Genomic DNA, 18,251 nt, shown 5'->3' on the forward strand with positions numbered 1-18,251 from the left:
ATGTCTCTTGGCCATATTCTCAGCTGTTGCTTCTTATCTGCCAAGCCACTTGCTCCCTGGAAGAGATCCAACGTGCAGGACTCATGACATCAACTAACGCATCTATATCAGTACTAATGAGCAGCTCACTCTGTCTCATGTCTTTTTATGCTCTTAAACAATAATTAAGTTCATGAAGTTAATTATGACCTTAATATCTACATCATGTACAAGTACATGTTGATGCCTTACATGACAGACTTGGGTGTGATTTTTACAGTTACATGAATCACTGCTGTGATTAATGCACCACTGATACAATGAATCCTACAAGGTGTAACATTACGCATGATTCCCGATCAGTGATTCATTTTGACAAAGACACATCAGATGAGACTTGCCAGTGCTTGTCTATCAGCTAAGTGTTGCATTGGATTCCACACACACACATGAAGTGCCACAGTAAGCGATTCAAATTCCTGGCAACAAAGACAACCTGTTTCTGCAGCCTCACAGCACATGTCACACTAAACGACTTTTAGTAAGCTTTAATAATATCTGGGGAGGAATGTTAGCATGTTGGGACTTAACAGAGGGAGCGGTAATTATCATCACTGTCAATACTTCTCTAATGGGTTGTTTATGTTAGAGGAAAATGGTTTGCTGATTGCTGTGGAAAAAAATATTGGAATTTTAACCATTATTTAGGTTTTACTTCTGAATTAACAAACATAGTTCCCATAAGAACACATGGCACACATACAGAAATGAAAAATTGAACATGGTAACAGAATGGGGGAAAATGGTAATCAATGATTACGCATTTGTTCTTACCTTCAGCAAATGCTGGTTTATCCATTTTGTAAACGTCTTTTTCTGCACTCTGTCCCTTTCATCTGAGGAAGAGAAAAAAGAAATCCAATGAATGTTTTCATCATAAAGCAATCAGTGAAGAGGTGTTTGGGCAACACAAATCTCGTTTGAAGAAGGCTGTTATTAGAGAACCTAAATCCACTTCTTATAAGCCTGTTATGTAACCTATTATGTTTGGTGGTAACTGAGAACAGAGATGAAAGAAGAACTGCAGTTATTTCTAATGGATCAACAATTCAGTTCTTCTCACCTAAGGTTTGAAGCATTTAGCAGTTCGTTTTTGCAGCGTTGTGTTTTGCTTCATGTTGCACAAAGTCAATGTGCAATTAGGGCTGAGCAATGAAACAATAACAAATAACTCTATGTAATTTTCCTCAATAGGAACACAACAAATGTTTGATAAATGGTCGATATAATTCAACCACCTGGAAAAAAAACCATAAAAAGTGTGATATAATATGGATAGGGTTTGGTATTGTTTGCAAACAATACTTTTAAACAGTACCAGTGCCTTAACAGTGCATGTACCAAAAACTTTTTTCAAAATAAAACACAAAATGATGGTCAATGTTTTTCATTGCAAAGAGCACCATTAGACAACCCAACAATGTCGTCGTAATATTGAAAAAGAGGTATTTTGTCAAAAAATATTGTAATATTTGACTTTCTCTGAATCTCCCAACCCTATGGGCAATGTTATTTTGGGATTTATAGTTTCACTGAAAGGGATGCAGAAAAGTAAGTATATGTGAAGACCACAAGTCCCAGTGGCTAAAAGTAAAGACGTCATTTCCCAGCGGCTGAAAAGACATCACTCTCTCTTGCATGCTTTTCACCACATTATGGTTTTTTTCACCGTAACTGTAGAGCTGTAGACTTCCTGCAGCCAGTGACTTATGTAAGACCAGGACACAAATGGATGCAATTAAAAGGAAAAGGAAACTGATGTTACACATTTTCTTAAAATTAACACCTTTCTATCAGTAACAACAGTATAATAAGCAAATGAAAAACTACACTTGTGTTATTATATTTTCTTGCCAACACTGTGAGCAATTTGTAATTTTCCTTGCTGTATTCTTCCTTAAGTTTGGCCTCTATCCAGTGACAGAGCAGAGCAGGATTCAGTCCAGTCACCACAGTTGTGACTCATTTCACTGCTTCCACGTCTTCCAGTCTCCATGACACAACCAAAAATCTCGCATGCACAATCAACAACATTAACAGCGATCTGCCGGCTACGACACATTTACTCCACTGTTAATGACAACAACATGGTGGAACATCGGTATTTTCCTGAACTTTGACCACAGCACAGACAACACAGATAACCTCCTCCCTTTAATAATCCTCAGTTAGTAAACACGTTTTGCTCAAGGATATCTTGCCTACAATTAAAAATGAGCGAGCACAGACACGACTATCCTTCCAAGGAAATGACAAGACGAAGCAATAACATACTGACCCATGCAGCACATTAGAGTTACCAGGTGAGCTCTATGCTCCCTCTCAGCCTGAAGCAGGTACTTCATCCTCTGCACCAGCTCCTGCGGGCTGTAGAGAGGATCGTAGACGGATGCCATGTGGATAAGCGACTGAGGAAGCAGCAACAGTCTCCCTCTTCTTGCCTGCCTGCCTTCCAGCCTCTAGGGCAGCAGTGACTCCCTTTCTCACCAAGCATCCAGAACGAGTCCTGTCAGGTTTTCCATGACTACTGACTATTTTGAGTTTCCACGCGGTTTTGTGTTTATCTAGCAGCAGCACTCTAAACCACAGAAAATCTGTGTTTCTTATATAAAAAAAAAAGAAAACGAAGAAAATTTCCTTGTTAACATCTTTCTGATTGGTTTAAACTTACTACGGCAGGATACAGCCACTTTATCTAAGCTGCAATTTAAGAGCAATGTGTCATAACTGCTGATAACAGCGTGCAACGCATGATTAACACAAGTATCTTTATATATCTTGAGTGATAAGTTCAACTGAAGGCCTTGATTGTGAAGGGTGTTAAGGTTTCCAGAAAATCATCACTGCATTGTGCAGCTGCCAAGATTCACCTCAATGTTTACATCAGCAGAAACAACACATCCAGGCAAATTTACAATCAACACCTTTTATGATGCGGCATGAAAAATACCAAAAAAGGATGAGCAATTTCTTTATGGAAGTTATTCAGCGCAGAGTTTTTAGTAGGATTGTACTTCTTTTGGTATTTTACAGAGAATACCAGTTTCATAAGACAGCTATAGAAAATAAAAGTGCTCCTGTCTCAAGATGCAGGACTTAAGTAAAGCATACTAAGTTTTCAGGCAACAGTAATATCCTCTTGCAAACCTTAGTTTCACACAAAGTATGAAAACTGAACGGATAACATTGTATCGGCTCTATAGACATTATATTCTATGCATCTGACTTTTTCTGACATTTTTCATTTTTCTTTCTAAATTTATATAGGCTTTTGAATTATCACAAAACCGGAAATGTGCATCGCAAAAGTGTCGGAGGTACCTTAAGAGCCCTGTGACTGTACTCTCTGCAGATTCTTACATTTAGTTCATCTAAAAATAGTGCGTGTATAAAAGCTTTGGAGAATTGTAAAGTGGGTTGCTCTGACAATTATTTTGTGCGATGATCTACACATCTAGATCAAGGTCTGACATGGGGCCACACATTAAATAAAAGAAGCTACACATCAGCCTGTCACATCAGCGTCTGTGTGAAACAACATTCGCCAGCAAAAGAACGCTGAGATATAAAGGAAGCAGCCTGTCAGTGGTGCTGTGTCATTGCTGATGTGTCCCTGTGACTCTGCAGCTGAATCACAGAGGAATGAAGCAGTGCAGCCTGCAGTAGGACACCAATTCGGTTTGTAATGCCCATATCTAAGCTCTTTGCTGCATAATATATAAACCTCTCTTGAGAAACTCATTAATATAGATTGGTTGAGCTTTCCAGGAAACGCTCTGGCTCAGAGCTAAAGACGGGAGCTGAAATGTACATCATCAACCAGCTATCAGACGTGGTCAGCAATACTGTACCTCACTGATTGCACAGAATACAGATAAAAGGCTAACTTAATAGACTCAGATCATGAGCCATTGTCGGGTGGTGTGAAAACAGTTTCCATTGTCTTTGCCCTTCATCTAAAAGTGCTTTAAAACTAGCAAACAGAATTAGGGAGCAGGTTTAAATATGCTTTCAGACAAGTTATTTCTGTACCTGTGCTTGCCATAAATGAGGGTGAGTATTTTAACAGCATGGTGCCCTCTTGAGGAACTTACGAGAATGAAAAGTGAGCATGAAGTGTGGTTTGATACCAGTCGAAAAGACATTGAACTTTAAAACAGTAGTGGTGCATTATCTGATTATGACATGAAAGCAGTTGTAAAGATCAGATATCAGACAGAAAACACACCAGCTCTGTCCTCGTAACAATAACAATGACGTAATGTCCCTTTAAATATGATCACGCATTCTTTCTCCTAGTGTTGCATAACTTTATCAGCTAAACTAATCTAATCCTACTTATCACAGCTAATAAATGATATAATATTACTTGGAATTTTAAAACCTTTTACCCATTTCACTTATATTTCTTTCTTAACCATGTAAAAGTGCTACTACAGCTAATAATGCATGTCATTTATTACTGAAAGGCTGAAATCTGTATCCTGTTATTATTCAGTTTTTTTGTTTTTTGATTTGTTTTTTGTTGTTTCATATGCTTAATGCGGGACAACCACTGCTCAGCCTGGCTTAATCTTGACAGGTGCTGGAAATACTGACGAGCTCAAAGCTGTAGAAAAGATTTCCAGATTCATCTAGGCATACAGTGTTTCACTTTCATTTGCCTAATAATATGCATTTTTCACACAGCAGGGAGCCAAAGCAACATCCGTGTGAAGGTAATTCTGACAGATGACTGCAGGTTTAGAACAAAACATGTTGACCAAATATGAATCCCAAAGGAGGACCTGAATAAAAAAAATCATCCATTATAATAACTGAACAACGTGGAATTTAAAGTCTTGTTTCAATTCTTTTAGGTTTGAGGGGGGAAGTTTCTCATACGCCAGAAAAGCTACTGTATAAAGACGTCTCTGCAGTCTGGAGGAAAGACATGGTCACTGAACAGCAACTGCTGAGGTGAAAATTAAACAGTGAATGAGTGACCAACGTTTTGGCACCGGTGTGATACTCGGGGGAATTTTTTTCTAATAATAACATTACCACATCATCTTACAGTTGATGGCAGTAAACATACAGTGTGTTTATTTCATTATAAAGGTTTGCTTATAATGAGAGAAGTCTCCAAATTGTGACAGTTGACGGCAGCTAGAGCTACTACAAAAACAGTACATGATTTTACTGAGATCGCTTCACAATATTGCTTAAGGTGTTTAAAAATAATTCACAGGTTTTCTTATGATGTAATTTAATTATTATTCTCACTTTAAATTCACATCTATGTCCACCAGATGTTTGGGAATATTTAGAAATGTGTTAACCAACAGCTTGTGACCTCTGACTTTAATGGGTTGATGTTTGCAGGATCACGAGAGCCTGACTAACCACCTCTGTCTCATGTTACATTTGAACTTCCTGACATTTAAACCTTGATAGCTATCTAGAAAATTTAGCCATTAAAGCCTCCTTACAAAGTGAGGATTTACACTAAGGCTGCACGTTATGACGAAAATATGCGATCTGCAATAACAAACTTGATAAAGACATTTCAGAGTGTTTTTGATTCTTCCTTTCTGCCGCTCTCAGTATGCTGCTAAGACACGACAAACTGCTTGCTCAGTTAGAAAAATGTAAGGACGTCATTTCCAAGTCTTTTAATAAACAAAGTGAGCTAAACTCGTAAGGCTCCAATGAAAAAATTACATTGTACAGTTTTCTGCTGATACTCTCTTTAAGCTAACTCAAAAAATCAACATGTTCAAAACTACAGTTTTTCACAAGGTGTTTATCGCAGAAGTTCACATTGCAATGACACTTAATAAACATAATATATATGGTACACTATTATAGGAAGTTAAACTGGTAGCGATTAAGTATTAAGTAATTATTATTAGATGTTCAGTCTTTTGTTTTTATGGTATATGAGCACACTCCAGCACATTGCTTCCTTTAACCATGACAGAGACAACACTGGAAATCACAACACAGTAGCCACTTTTGTAAAAAGTAAAAGTTTGGTGGCCTGTGTGTCCTGTCTACAGTCTGAACTCAGTGTCAGCCCGGCGCAGCATTCAAACAGACAGCACAGAGCTCCAGAGACACTTATTTGTAGACCTCAGCAAAGCACATGTGCATGAGCTATAAATAGCAACACCCTAAACCATGCTGCCCCTGCAACTGCAGGCCACATAATCTGTACCACTTAGGTGACGTCCTTCATTTCCTTACATACAACAGATATCACTGATGAAGTAAATGCTGGTGGCTGGAGTTAAATTTGTCAAGTTGATTTTTATGTTTTGGTGGAAATGGGTTGAAATCTGTGTCTCAGTCTTATTGGTGATATTTCTTATTGGTTTGTGAATGTGATTTATAAATGTAATGTTTATTAGATGGTAGTATGTATTTGGCCAGTACTGATTTCAAAAACTGGAGATTCAGGACACTCTTTGGACATCTGCATGAATTGTGCCAAACTGCTAGCAACAACACACAACCAGACTTTTGGAAATGCAACCAGCTGCAAAACAGTAAACTTCACACTTTTATTACTAGATTTTTGCATGCCTCTTCATACAGGAGAACGGATAAATTGTAGTTTTCCCCTCATTGCCGGGCACAGGGGGCCGGTGACACCCTTTCGCGTCTTGTTACGTCAGGATGCCCAAAATATCCTCACATTCTGAGCAGAGCAGAGTCAAAAAGTCCCAGCAATCAAAATCCAGCCAGTGTAATCCTCTTGACCTCGTATGGGAGGGGAATCAAAACAGACATAAAGACTAAACTGAAAAGCCGTCGACCTTCCAGCCTCTCACAAGGACTCGCTAAACATTCTTGTTAAACAGCTTTCAGTTCACATCTCTTGTGTCACAACCAGCTCAGAAAGCAAAGGCATGTGTACCTCAGCTTTGTTTGGAGTGCAAGGCCATCTGTTGCATAGTAGCACAGATTTTGCAATACAGATCTACATCACAGTGTACTTGATCTAAGTCAACATATCATGATAGAATAACAAAGTTCTGAAATTTTACACAATGACAGGATATGAATCACTGAAACCGTGATTTGTGACTCCTGCACAGCAATGTAACATCTGATCCTGCTCACAAACGGGCAGGATAACAAATATCCAAAATGAAAAAAGTTTGCTGCACTCAAGAGCTTACTCAAGACCTACGTAATGCCTCATCAGGATGACCACACAAAACACATTGTTCGTTCTTCCAGTACTTTCAATTGAAAGTACTGGAAGAACGAACAATGTGTTTGTGAACGAACAATGTGTACATCTCTAATTAGAGATGTACACATCTGCATTTTTCAGCCTCGATACCAATACCTGGGCTCTGGGTGTAGAGCGATACAGAGCACCAATCCAATACCAGAGTTTAATTAATAAACTGTATGCCTCACTGTGTAAGAGAACATCAGCCTTGACATAAACATTACTTTCTGAACTTTGTAAAATAAAATGTAACAAATAAATACAAAGATATAAATTTACGGAATAGTTATTCATTATTAAATTAAGAGGAATTGCAATGCAAATGTAATCCTAAATGCAGCAACACACCGTTCAGAACATATACATGAATTAAACTCCAGTGTAACGGCAGGGTCACATTGGCTAATATTCACCTCCTGTTTACTTTCATTTAATGTGAGCGATGGGGTGCGAAAAAAAACACAATTGCCTCCAGCGGCAAAGAGAATTTACATCTGTGCATCGCATGGACTCATCTTTAACCAGTGAAGTCGCGGCCTCAACCAATAGCAAAGAAGTATGCGTGGATGAGACATTGATTGATGCTGTGTTTACAAAGCCAATAATGTATGATACTGTGCATGAAAAATCCAAACTGCCCCACATTAAAGAAACTGTTCAGCTGGCACTGAGTCAGGAGACAGACGTGGACCATAAGAAAATGGAAAAGGTGCCAATTACATCATATTTCATGGTATTTATTTGCAAGGTATCTAACATTAGCTAGCAATCTAGCTTTACATGTGCATCACAGCCAGCGCTGCCCACATTCAGCACAAATATCACCTCGCCAGACTATGGTCACTCATGTGTGAGTAGAATAGAATAGAATAGAATAGAATATTCCTTTATTGATCCCCCATTGGGGGAAATTTCAAATGTTACAGCAGCATGAAAAAAGAAAAGTGAAATGTAACAAAGAAAATAACAATAAGAAATAACAATAAATAAGTAATAAAATAAGTATGTACATAGAGGAAATAAGGTATGTACACATAATAATAAGTAAGTAATAGAATAAGTATGTACACAAAAGATGGATTTGAGAATAATGTACCCTAAACTATAAAATAAAATAAGTACAAATGCAGTCTACCTGCACGCTGTTTAGGTATGAGGTAGTATGTGCATGTATAACCAGAAATAAACATATTAAATTGAATAGCTTGGCCCCATTATCACCCATACCCCTTCAGCTATTTGAGTCGATTTTGGCTCAATATGCCTCATTAGACTGCATCCCGCGTGAAAATGCTCGAATAAATTAATTGCTAAATAGGCAAAGGTCTACAGCCGTGCCAGTGGCTCTGTGAGGCTCAGGAGCTAAATGCTAAAATCAGCATGCTAACACATGCTCACATTGACAGCGTTAAGATATTTATCAAGTATGAAAATGCTGATGGAATAGCTAAAATGTTCTGTTGCATCTTACAGTGACCTATAATGTTATTATTCCTCCCATGTCAGAAGACACATAAGGGGTTTATTATGCAAGGAAGCTCGCTGAAGTGATGACTCAGCTCAATATGGCAACCTTTTTCCATTCTAGTTAATGAGCACATTGAGAACAATGTATCCAGATAGGTGGTAAACAAAAATACAATAGTGTGTTGATAAGATTTGGGGGGGGTACTTGCAGGTGCATTTTTGTCATTCTTTGTGAGTGAGCGTTCTACAGTCAGTCTGCTCAGAGGGGCAGGGCAGCATCTTAAGTATGTGACTGGAACAACTCAGTAACTGAAACAGGTTGCCAAGCCTTTAAAACAGCTTTTCTCGGCTTCAGACAAGGCAAAGAAGAAACCAAGACAACGACATCTGCAAAGTGCTACTGAGGAAGTAGACAGCCTACAGCCTACAGGGAAGAGGGACAATATTGATCAAGAGGCGTCTTCTTCATTAATTTTACTTACAACATTATGTTTCAGGTTGTGAAGATGTAATACTTAATCCCCGACGTGTGAAGTTAAAATATTGTATGACCCTTGATGAAAGCAAATGGGGGATAAAGGTGAAGCTGGCAAAGTTCCCTCAGGCATAACACTGATCACTGTAAAGGCACTCCGGAAAGTCAAGCGGAAACATTAATGACAGCTAATGGGACACAGTTACAAGCACGAACACAGACGCACACACACATACACACGCACACACTTGCTAATGCTCCAAACATAAGCCTGCATATGTGCAACAGCTGCAACTGCCACATTTGAGTGAGTATTGTGCATGTAAAGAAGCTGTATTTTTCTCCCCAGACTCTCTCAGATTACAGAGAATTCATATCCAGATTTAAGGTAAGCCAATTCTGCACACAATTCTTAAATTCTGCTACATTTAAAACAGCAGGTCTTGAAATAATTTTTGCTGTGTACATGCACTGGTGCATATATCTTGCAAAAAAACAAATAAAATTACAAGCACCATTTTTTTTTTTTTTAGCGCATCATTTGGTGTCTTTCTTTATCCATAAATTCCACTGCTGACGGAGCCATATCCAACCAAAATTACAGTAATGTACAGCGAAACTACTTCAGATTTTATAAGATAGTGGGAAAATTTGAGAAGTTACACAGGAAACCTAATGTGAACATTTTTGACATTCAACATCAACAGATTTCTGTTCTGAAAAACACTGATTGCTGAAAACTGCCAAAATACAAAAAGGCCACCTATTGAATAAATACCCACTTTCAATGCAAACCAAAATAAGCAAATGTTTCTGAAAATGTTCAGCATCATTCTAGATGAAATGATGCTTTTCAAAAATGTTGAATTAGTCTGTAGTAGTTCAACTCAATAACATACAGTATGTGTAATACATGAGCTGTCAACAAACGAGTTAGTAGTTGCTACTTTGAGAATTCATAGTTTAAAACCTAAGCAAACTGCTTTGACTTATTTCATAAACATGGAAAGCAATAAGCAACTTAGCAAGACATGGCCAAAAAATTAGCAGGAAATAAGTTAAAATAAATAAATAAATAAATAGCTGAAAATAAGCTTAAAAAAAAACTAAAAAAAGAAAGACAAAAACCCCCAAAAATCCCCAAAAGAAGAAAAAATATATATGTATAGTTTTTTATAACATAATTTTAAATATATGGTTACAGTAATTATAAATATAGTTTTATGAACAATTTTCCCTAGAATTTTAAAATTTTCTTCTTTTTTAAAACTAATTTTCAGTTCATTTTCTTGACGACTTTTAATAATTTCTTGCAATTTGCGGGACATTTCTTGCCAAGTTACTTACTGCTTTTTCATCATGTTTTCAAAAGCAATCAACCCAATTGGCTTAAATTTCAAGGGTTAAATTTGCTTTTTAGAGCCACCCAACACAGGGAAAGAAAACTAATGTTGATCCAGGTTTTAATGGGCTAAATGATACCTAGCCCTAATTGATAGTGAAGGTCATAGTATTTGTTTCACTCCTTTTTTCACAGTCATCAAACTATTCAGTGTCTCCTCCTGCCCTCTATGAAAGTATCTGCAATTGTCATGTTTCTCCTCTCATTTATTCAGGTTCTAACTTTCATTGAGTTTGAATCTTCACACTACACCCTCTCTCTCTGATCTCTCTTTTAACACATCCCGCAGATATCACACAATTCGTGAGAGTATAGCAACAGTTTTAAAGTGATAAGCTTTTAGAGTTAACACAAAAACAGATGGAACAACTTATTTCCTGGCCTCCTATGTAACAGTTGAGAAATCTGTTTCCTACTGCTGGTGTGGGACAGCTTCCCAGCATCTGCTGCATTCTGGAAATAAGGGTGGTGCTGCCGGAGCGAGAGGAGAGGAGAGGCTACAGAGCATGAGTCAGGGCTGGGACAGAGACGCACAAGATGATCTCATGTAAGAGGAGCTAAGCAAAGCTGTGGAATGAGTTTCAGTCATGCTGCTTTTCCCATCACCATGACAGCATTTACGTAAATACAACATTCAGAAATAATACAGTGAGCAGGCGTCACACTCGGACACACATTTAACGCAACTGCATGGGACCGCAGTGAAATTAGATTTTATATACCTTCCTAAACAACATATGAAGAGAATTAATTAATGTATTTTAGAGGAAAAATGCATGTATATATCCAAATGATACATGTGAGACTAATATATGATTAAAACACAGACACATCTGTAGCTAAAGAGAGATTTGATTAAAACCTCTCTGAGAGCTCTGCCGGTTTGGATTACCCTGCCCATGAAGTCTATTGATTAGATCAATAAAGGGCTTGGCCATGACAACAATATTATGTTTTAGCAAGTACTGTACATTTGCTGTAGAAGGTTTTCTTTTTTCTTTTTTTTTTAACTAAAATCTTAAAAAAAAACTCATGGACAATAACAGCAAAACAACATTTCAGATATAAACTGATCTGCGAAAAAGACCTCCTGTGGGTGAAACCTGTAAAATGAAACCAACAAGCAGCAGCTGCTAAATGTTATTGTGAAATTACGGAGCACCAAGCTGGAGTCGGATCCAGAAAATCTAATGCACTTATTTATCCATTAGCACTTAGGATTTTGGCTGGAGTAGCTGTGAAAAGACCCTTGATAATTAGATAGCCCAGTGATTATACTTTGTATTTGTTCGTATTTTTAAACCAGATCTGCTGTATGTTAGTTTAAATAAGTTCGTTTCAACTGTGCAGCTATCAAATAAATATATTTTTTTTCTGAAAATCTCCTAGTATAGGAATAAAGATAAAATGTGACTTGCTTTAAATAAGAAATTGCTTTATTAAAGAGGAAAATGATTGCCTGGTAGTCATTTCATGTATGTACGGGGTGTCTACATGTATCAACACTTTCATTTCATGCTTTTTAAGACCTTTCTAAGGTAATTAGCGATCAAACTCAAGACTGACTTTTGGACAATCATCTTCTTTTTTTTAATTCAAGCATTGCAGGTAAACATAAATGTGGTTCTGAGCAGAAGCAGGTTTAATGTAGGAGTCTAGTTATTAGAGTGAGTATAGTTTATCTACATTTTTCCAACAGGTAAGTGCAAGTATAAAGTAAAAAGACAGTTTTCAGTGCAGAGGTGGGTATAAAGATTTGGAACAATAGAAATATTGACTTTCACACAAAAGAGCGTGAATCACTTTGATCAAAAAGTACATTTAAAGATGGATAAATGAAATTAGGTTAAATGTTTGTGTAAATGAAGACATCACAAGTTGAAATTTAAGACTATTTAGTTACTTTTAAATCCTAATATTTACAAATTGAATTTAAGATTTTTTAATGACCTTCTGATACTCTGACTACTTGTAATATGTATGTGTATTCTCTTCTTTAACATGATTAAGTGATCTTAAAAACTAAGTTTAATTTAAATATATGATGCACGTTTCTATTGTTTTTTAAAAAGTATATAAATTATTGCATTAGTGCTCTCTTTTTCGGAGGCTAAATTATTCATGCACGATATTTAATGTGGAATGTTAATCTGTGGGCTGAGGTGGGTGGGTTAGACCACTTTCAAAGTGTGACTCCTCAATGTTGAAACAAGGAGTGTCACTATCGTCAACTTGACACATGAACAAGTCTCTGGAACTTGGATGCTGCTCCCATAAAAACAAAGTGTCTTTTGTACGGTAGCAGACCGTCTCCATAGAGGCAGCCTGCTGCGTGTGTGGGCCACTGGGCCATTTGAATGTGATGAGTGGGCTGTCGACATAGAGCAGAGGGGTTGGGCTGGGCACGGCCCAGGAGGATGGACAAAGGCAGTGACTGTGCAAAAACCACAATGCTCTCTCACTCATCTCTGTGTTTGATAATACAAGTTTTTAAAAAGGTTGCGTTTCAAAACCATATGTTTCTTAATGTATCCACAGAAATCCCTCTTGTCATAAGAGATTATGTCATATCATGCAGAGCACAGTGATTCAGACAGACCACACCCATCACATCCTAAAGACTAAAGGCTCTGCGCTGGCTGTATATGGCTGTCACGTGATTCTTCTTAAAGAAATAAAATGTCAAACAGTCAGTAGGTTGTATATGTCCATAAGATGTGTTTTGTTTTAAGATCTCTGCTTAACAACAAGCCTTAAAATGGTTAATATGTATCACATCTTTTAATCATATTGCACTCAGAAAATGAGCTTTATGAAGGTTTTGGTGATGGTGTTACTAAATTAAAACAGATTTTTCGGCGACTATTAGGCATGGGATGATATGAAAGTGTGACGATCTTGACTTAAATAATTGTGATGCACAATATTATTACAATAAACATCAAAATATGAAATTCAATGTATTATTATGGTTGTTGTCGTTGTTGTTGTTGTTGTTAAATAAGACTGCATGAAAACATACTGGAATCACTATGACTTACATTTTGCTAAAAAAAATAAATAAATATTGCATCACAGGTAGGACACACATCCTTTTTTGTGGAAAATTTTAAAAATCCAGGATTTTTCCACGAGTGCAAATGGAATCACATCTTTGGATATGAAATATTGTAATGCTTGATTAAGATATTTTGCATTTTCTTTAGGTTGATGCATATGCAGCCTCTTTCTGCGGTCTCTTTTACTGTTATTCACCATCCCGATGATGGAAATTCACCTTGATTCATTTATTGTAAGTGTTTTCTATAGCGATCCAAGATTAAATCATATATCGTCCCATTCTCAATGACTATTTCATGGGCTGCAGTGAACTTACAGTGACTAAGCATTACCTAGTGTCCTTTTCAATACATTATTACATACATTACATTATTTAATTGTTCTGATCACAGTCCTCTTTCATTCTCATTTCTCAAAAATTCTAAAGATATTTTATCCTTCTTAAATTCTAATGGTGTGGGTATTATCTGCAGGACTGTCAAGGCTCTCCATAATCAAAGGCTGGTTATTTGGGCTCAACTCTGTAATTACACTGTGCTTTCCATCTGATAAAACAATTTACGCCATATGGCATCTTAAAAACAAAATGAACTTCAAGAGGAGTTGACCGAACCACCAAATGTTTAATCCATTAAATCTTCCCTGATGTCAGAGGATGATCAACTGTTGGTAAACTCGATGGCCCCTTCATGCTGACGGCCGACCGAGCAGGCTCAACTGGAACACTGTGATCCCACAGAGCCACTGCCCAGTGCCGTTTACTGTTGTGTGTGTCTAAGAAACCGTGTCTTTAACTCATTCTTCAAGTTTACAGTCTTTTGTAAAGCCTGTGTTGAATTACAGCAAATCCTCTGTTTAGTGTACTATTAACTCTAATACCTAATTAGTGTGGCATTCTTACAGCTGGAGCGATAAAAACAACATGCATGCTCCCCTTTTTATACTTAATCACCAAAATTCCTGAAATCACATTTCTGTCAAACAGAGTTCAGGGCCTCAACCTGCATTTCTGTGATTTTCCCATGTATTTATATATCAGAGTTCACCAAAGGTCACACTGGTGGTGAACAAGTGCAAAACCTACCAAACAATGTATCACTCATTCACTACAATAAAGCCTGTACATCCTTTTCCTCCTGTTATTATCTTTTCTCTGAAACTGACAGCTGTCATTACCTCAGAGGTGTCTCATGACTCTGGAATTAATCCAGACAACACGTGACAAGCTCCAACATAACAATAAACTCAACAGCACAGACAATAACAATACGTTACACTACATTTGCCTGAACTTCCAGCGTTAAATATGAAAAATTATCTAATGCAACATTTTGCTATGTCCAGACAAAGCCAGTTCTGTTTCCTACTTTAAAGCTGGCCTGTAGGCTGTTTGGTTGTGTTTGTTGGTTACTGTTGATGATTTTGTCATGAAAATGTCTCCCAGTGATTCTCTGTGAATCACATGGACTGAAGCTTGGGGCTCTGGATGATCCCAATGACTGCAAATAAAATTAAAGTAAAAATAGTGACTTTTCCAGCACTTAGCCAGCGCCCTAAAGACAAATATCTTGGCTGCAGAGAAGTAAACAATTTTTTTTATGGAAACAATACACTTCTAGACCATTTTCATGACTGGAAAGACAAACTTACATGGAGAATAAATTGTTTTAAGAAGAGCGAAGATATTTGACATTGTGATAAACATGCATCACTTAGCCCTATCGCTCATAAACACTTGAATTCACTGCTATGGAGGCTTCAACAGCCAGAGATTTAACCTTCTAACGCTTTCCAATTCTCACTCTCCACTATTCTCAGAAGGAACAACCCGCAACTTTGCAAATCAGTGATGAACTGGTTCGCATCGCTCCTTAACTGACCTCTAGTGAATGAGTGTTTATAAATTCATTCTGCTTCGATAGTCAAAAGCTGGAATGTGTTTTCTGCCATGATGCAAACAAAGCTGATGGACACAGAGTTGGAGGTGAGTCTGCTGGATGTAATGATTAGCTCACCAGCTGATCTCATGTTTCCACCAGGATCACTCATTTATGGGTAGAGGAATATTAATAAGAGTCACTAGAGTCAGTTTTGCTTCTGAGAAACAGAAAGTGTGATAAAACGGTTCAGTTGAGGACACAAATAAAAATCAGCAGCATTCCTCTGAAGCTACAACATGTCCATAAATTTCGAAATGTAATACATTTTGAATAAAACACAATTTACAATGCCTTACCCTTCTTTAAAAAGTCCATCGTTCATGCAACAACTAGCAGGAAGTCAAATATCCCAAAAACTCAATATAAAATATGGAAAAACGAATGGCAGAGTTAGTTAAAGAAGCTCACTGTGTATAACAGCTCCTCTGCCTGGAGAAAGCAGCTACAGATTCCTAATGATGCTACATCATATGATCCTGTTAGAGTCCAATCAGGCCGTTTAAGCCATATACCACAGCTGACTGGCCCTGCTGGCTTCAATACTCAACAGCTGAGAGTACATGCTCACGGCAAAGCATTCAGTACAAAAGTGCACAGTTTATGCCATTTATTGTTGGTTTCTTTTGTGGTGGCACAAGAGTTAAAATCCCGGCTGTCAGTTTGAATTCAGCTCCAGCAGATCTCCACAGGCCTGGCCTCAGAGTGCATGTGGATGATCTTTGTCAGCGAGCTCTAGCTGTCAAAGAGACACTGAATAACGTGGACCTCTTATGTGTGATGGATTTGCTTTAATTAATGAGATGTATGGACCCAAAAGGAGCAGCAACATGAAGTGAGCTATGAGCTAACGCCTCATCCTGCTATGTCATTGTCCTGTCTGCTGTTAGACACCACAAAGGTCAGCTGAGGAATACTCTGTCAATGATATTAACCCTTAAAATATACAAATAGATCATTTATATTGTGATTTACTCAAAAATTAGACTTGATTTCTGTTTCGACCTTTCAATTTGACACAACCAATGTAGACACTGTAATTATCGGGTTTGACAGACATATTTCTAGCTCAATTTTTCCATAGATCAGCTACAAACTGGGGGAATAATCCTCTAAAATAATCAGATCATTAAAAAAAATCATAATAAAGCCTTTGTCCTGGCTACTAAAATGCAGCCTAATTGTGATGTCATGCAGGAAATATTCCCACTTTTCCACTGCAGCAGGGATAAAGACACTAACACCAGCCAGTCACCAGAAAGAGAGGGGGCAGGCTGACAGTCACTGAACTGTCAAACACAAATCAGGCAATTTCTTAAAGCCTAAACAAGATCCAGTCAGCATCGATCCTACCTTTGTATTTTTCCAAAACATCCTCATATGCTTGGAGGTATTCCTGTTCGTCCGAGAGACCATAGCCCTGCGGTGCGTACTGAGCCATAACCCGGGCTCCACAAACTGGACATTCACCAGCGGCGGACGGGGACACAACGTGTGTGTGTGTGTGTGTGTGTGTGTGTATGTGTGTGTATTTGTGAGCATGTGTGTGTGTGTGTGTGCGTGCGGAGGACTCGAGAGTGATCGGCGCTGTTGTTGCACTAAAGGAAACGCCCTACATCCCTCCCTTGTCTGCGCTCTGTCCAATAGGCGACACTTCCTCCCCAGAGTTCACGAGATTGATAGGAAGGACTGCCGGACGCGCTGCACTACAAAAAATGTCGGACTCAAAGTGTCAATTGAGCCAATGCAGAGCCCTAAATGTCAATAAAAAAAACTATTAAACCGTATTTTCTTTAGACAAGAGGCTAAATGTCCCCGACTCTAGTCCAGATATGCAGGAAATGGCATAATAAGGTGAATTACGATGATAAAACCAGACTGAATGACTTGTTCATTTTTTACAGTGTGTAATAATAAACGCTTTTCCTTGTCAGGCGTCCCTGTACCGGCTCGTAACATGGACCACGATCTTTTTCATTGTTGCACACCTGCCAAAGTCTTCCAACAGCTTCACAAGAGTACTGTTTGGTGTTATATGCATGTCTGTGCTTAAAAACTCCAACAGCTGCAACGGATGTCACAAAAAATACTATACTAATAAAATTAAGTGCCACATTTCCAAGATTTCCAACCATGTTAACGTACAAGAGTCCACGTTGATAGGATTTGTGTTGTTTCTTCTGTCTGAAAATCTGACTCTTATTTTCAACTCAAATCATTTTTTAAACATAGGCTACATTAAAAATGAGTCATCAAAGAAAAAATAAGCGCAGCTTTCAAAAAAACTAATACACTTCCCTACTAACCAAAAAAAGTTCATTAAAAAAAATTTAAGGTGCCAAGCGTCCCACAACACTACTTATATCAATTTACAACGTCAAATAGAGTCAAACTCTCATTATAACGTGGTTGAGTGCTATAAAACTTAAGTCTTCCAAGCACGTCAGTCCTCGTCACAATGATTTACATAATTTCTTCTGTCTAATCTATCAACCTGACTTTTATTTTCAACTTTTTTTAATTCACGTTTTTAAAAAATATACACATATAAAAAGAAAAAATAAATAAATAGCTGCTTTTTAAAAAAAAAAAAAAAAAAATTATACCAGCCTAATAATATTCCCACAGCACTCCTTGTATCAATTT

At 37.6% G+C, this 18,251-nt stretch overlaps 1 protein-coding gene across 19 annotated transcripts in view; it reads right to left on the reverse strand.

Annotated features, from left to right (window-relative positions):
- The window catches only part of dst (dystonin), a 120,013-nt gene that overhangs the window by 100,502 nt on the left and 1,260 nt on the right, over positions 1-18,251 (reverse strand). For 16 of the 19 annotated variants that reach the window (XM_042502032.1, XM_042502033.1, XM_042502024.1 and 13 more), the window contains exon 3: positions 814-875. In XM_042502032.1, coding sequence (XP_042357966.1) covers positions 814-875 — 62 coding nt within the window. Of the gene's footprint in view, positions 1-813; positions 876-2,317; positions 2,468-16,958; positions 17,073-18,251 lie in introns of those variants that run through there. The other 3 variants (XM_042502022.1, XM_042502027.1, XM_042502019.1) reach the window with 3 other exon arrangements.

The sequence above is a fragment of the Plectropomus leopardus genome, chromosome 15, assembly GCF_008729295.1.
Source record: "Plectropomus leopardus isolate mb chromosome 15, YSFRI_Pleo_2.0, whole genome shotgun sequence".
Taxonomy (NCBI): Eukaryota; Metazoa; Chordata; class Actinopteri; order Perciformes; family Serranidae; genus Plectropomus; species Plectropomus leopardus.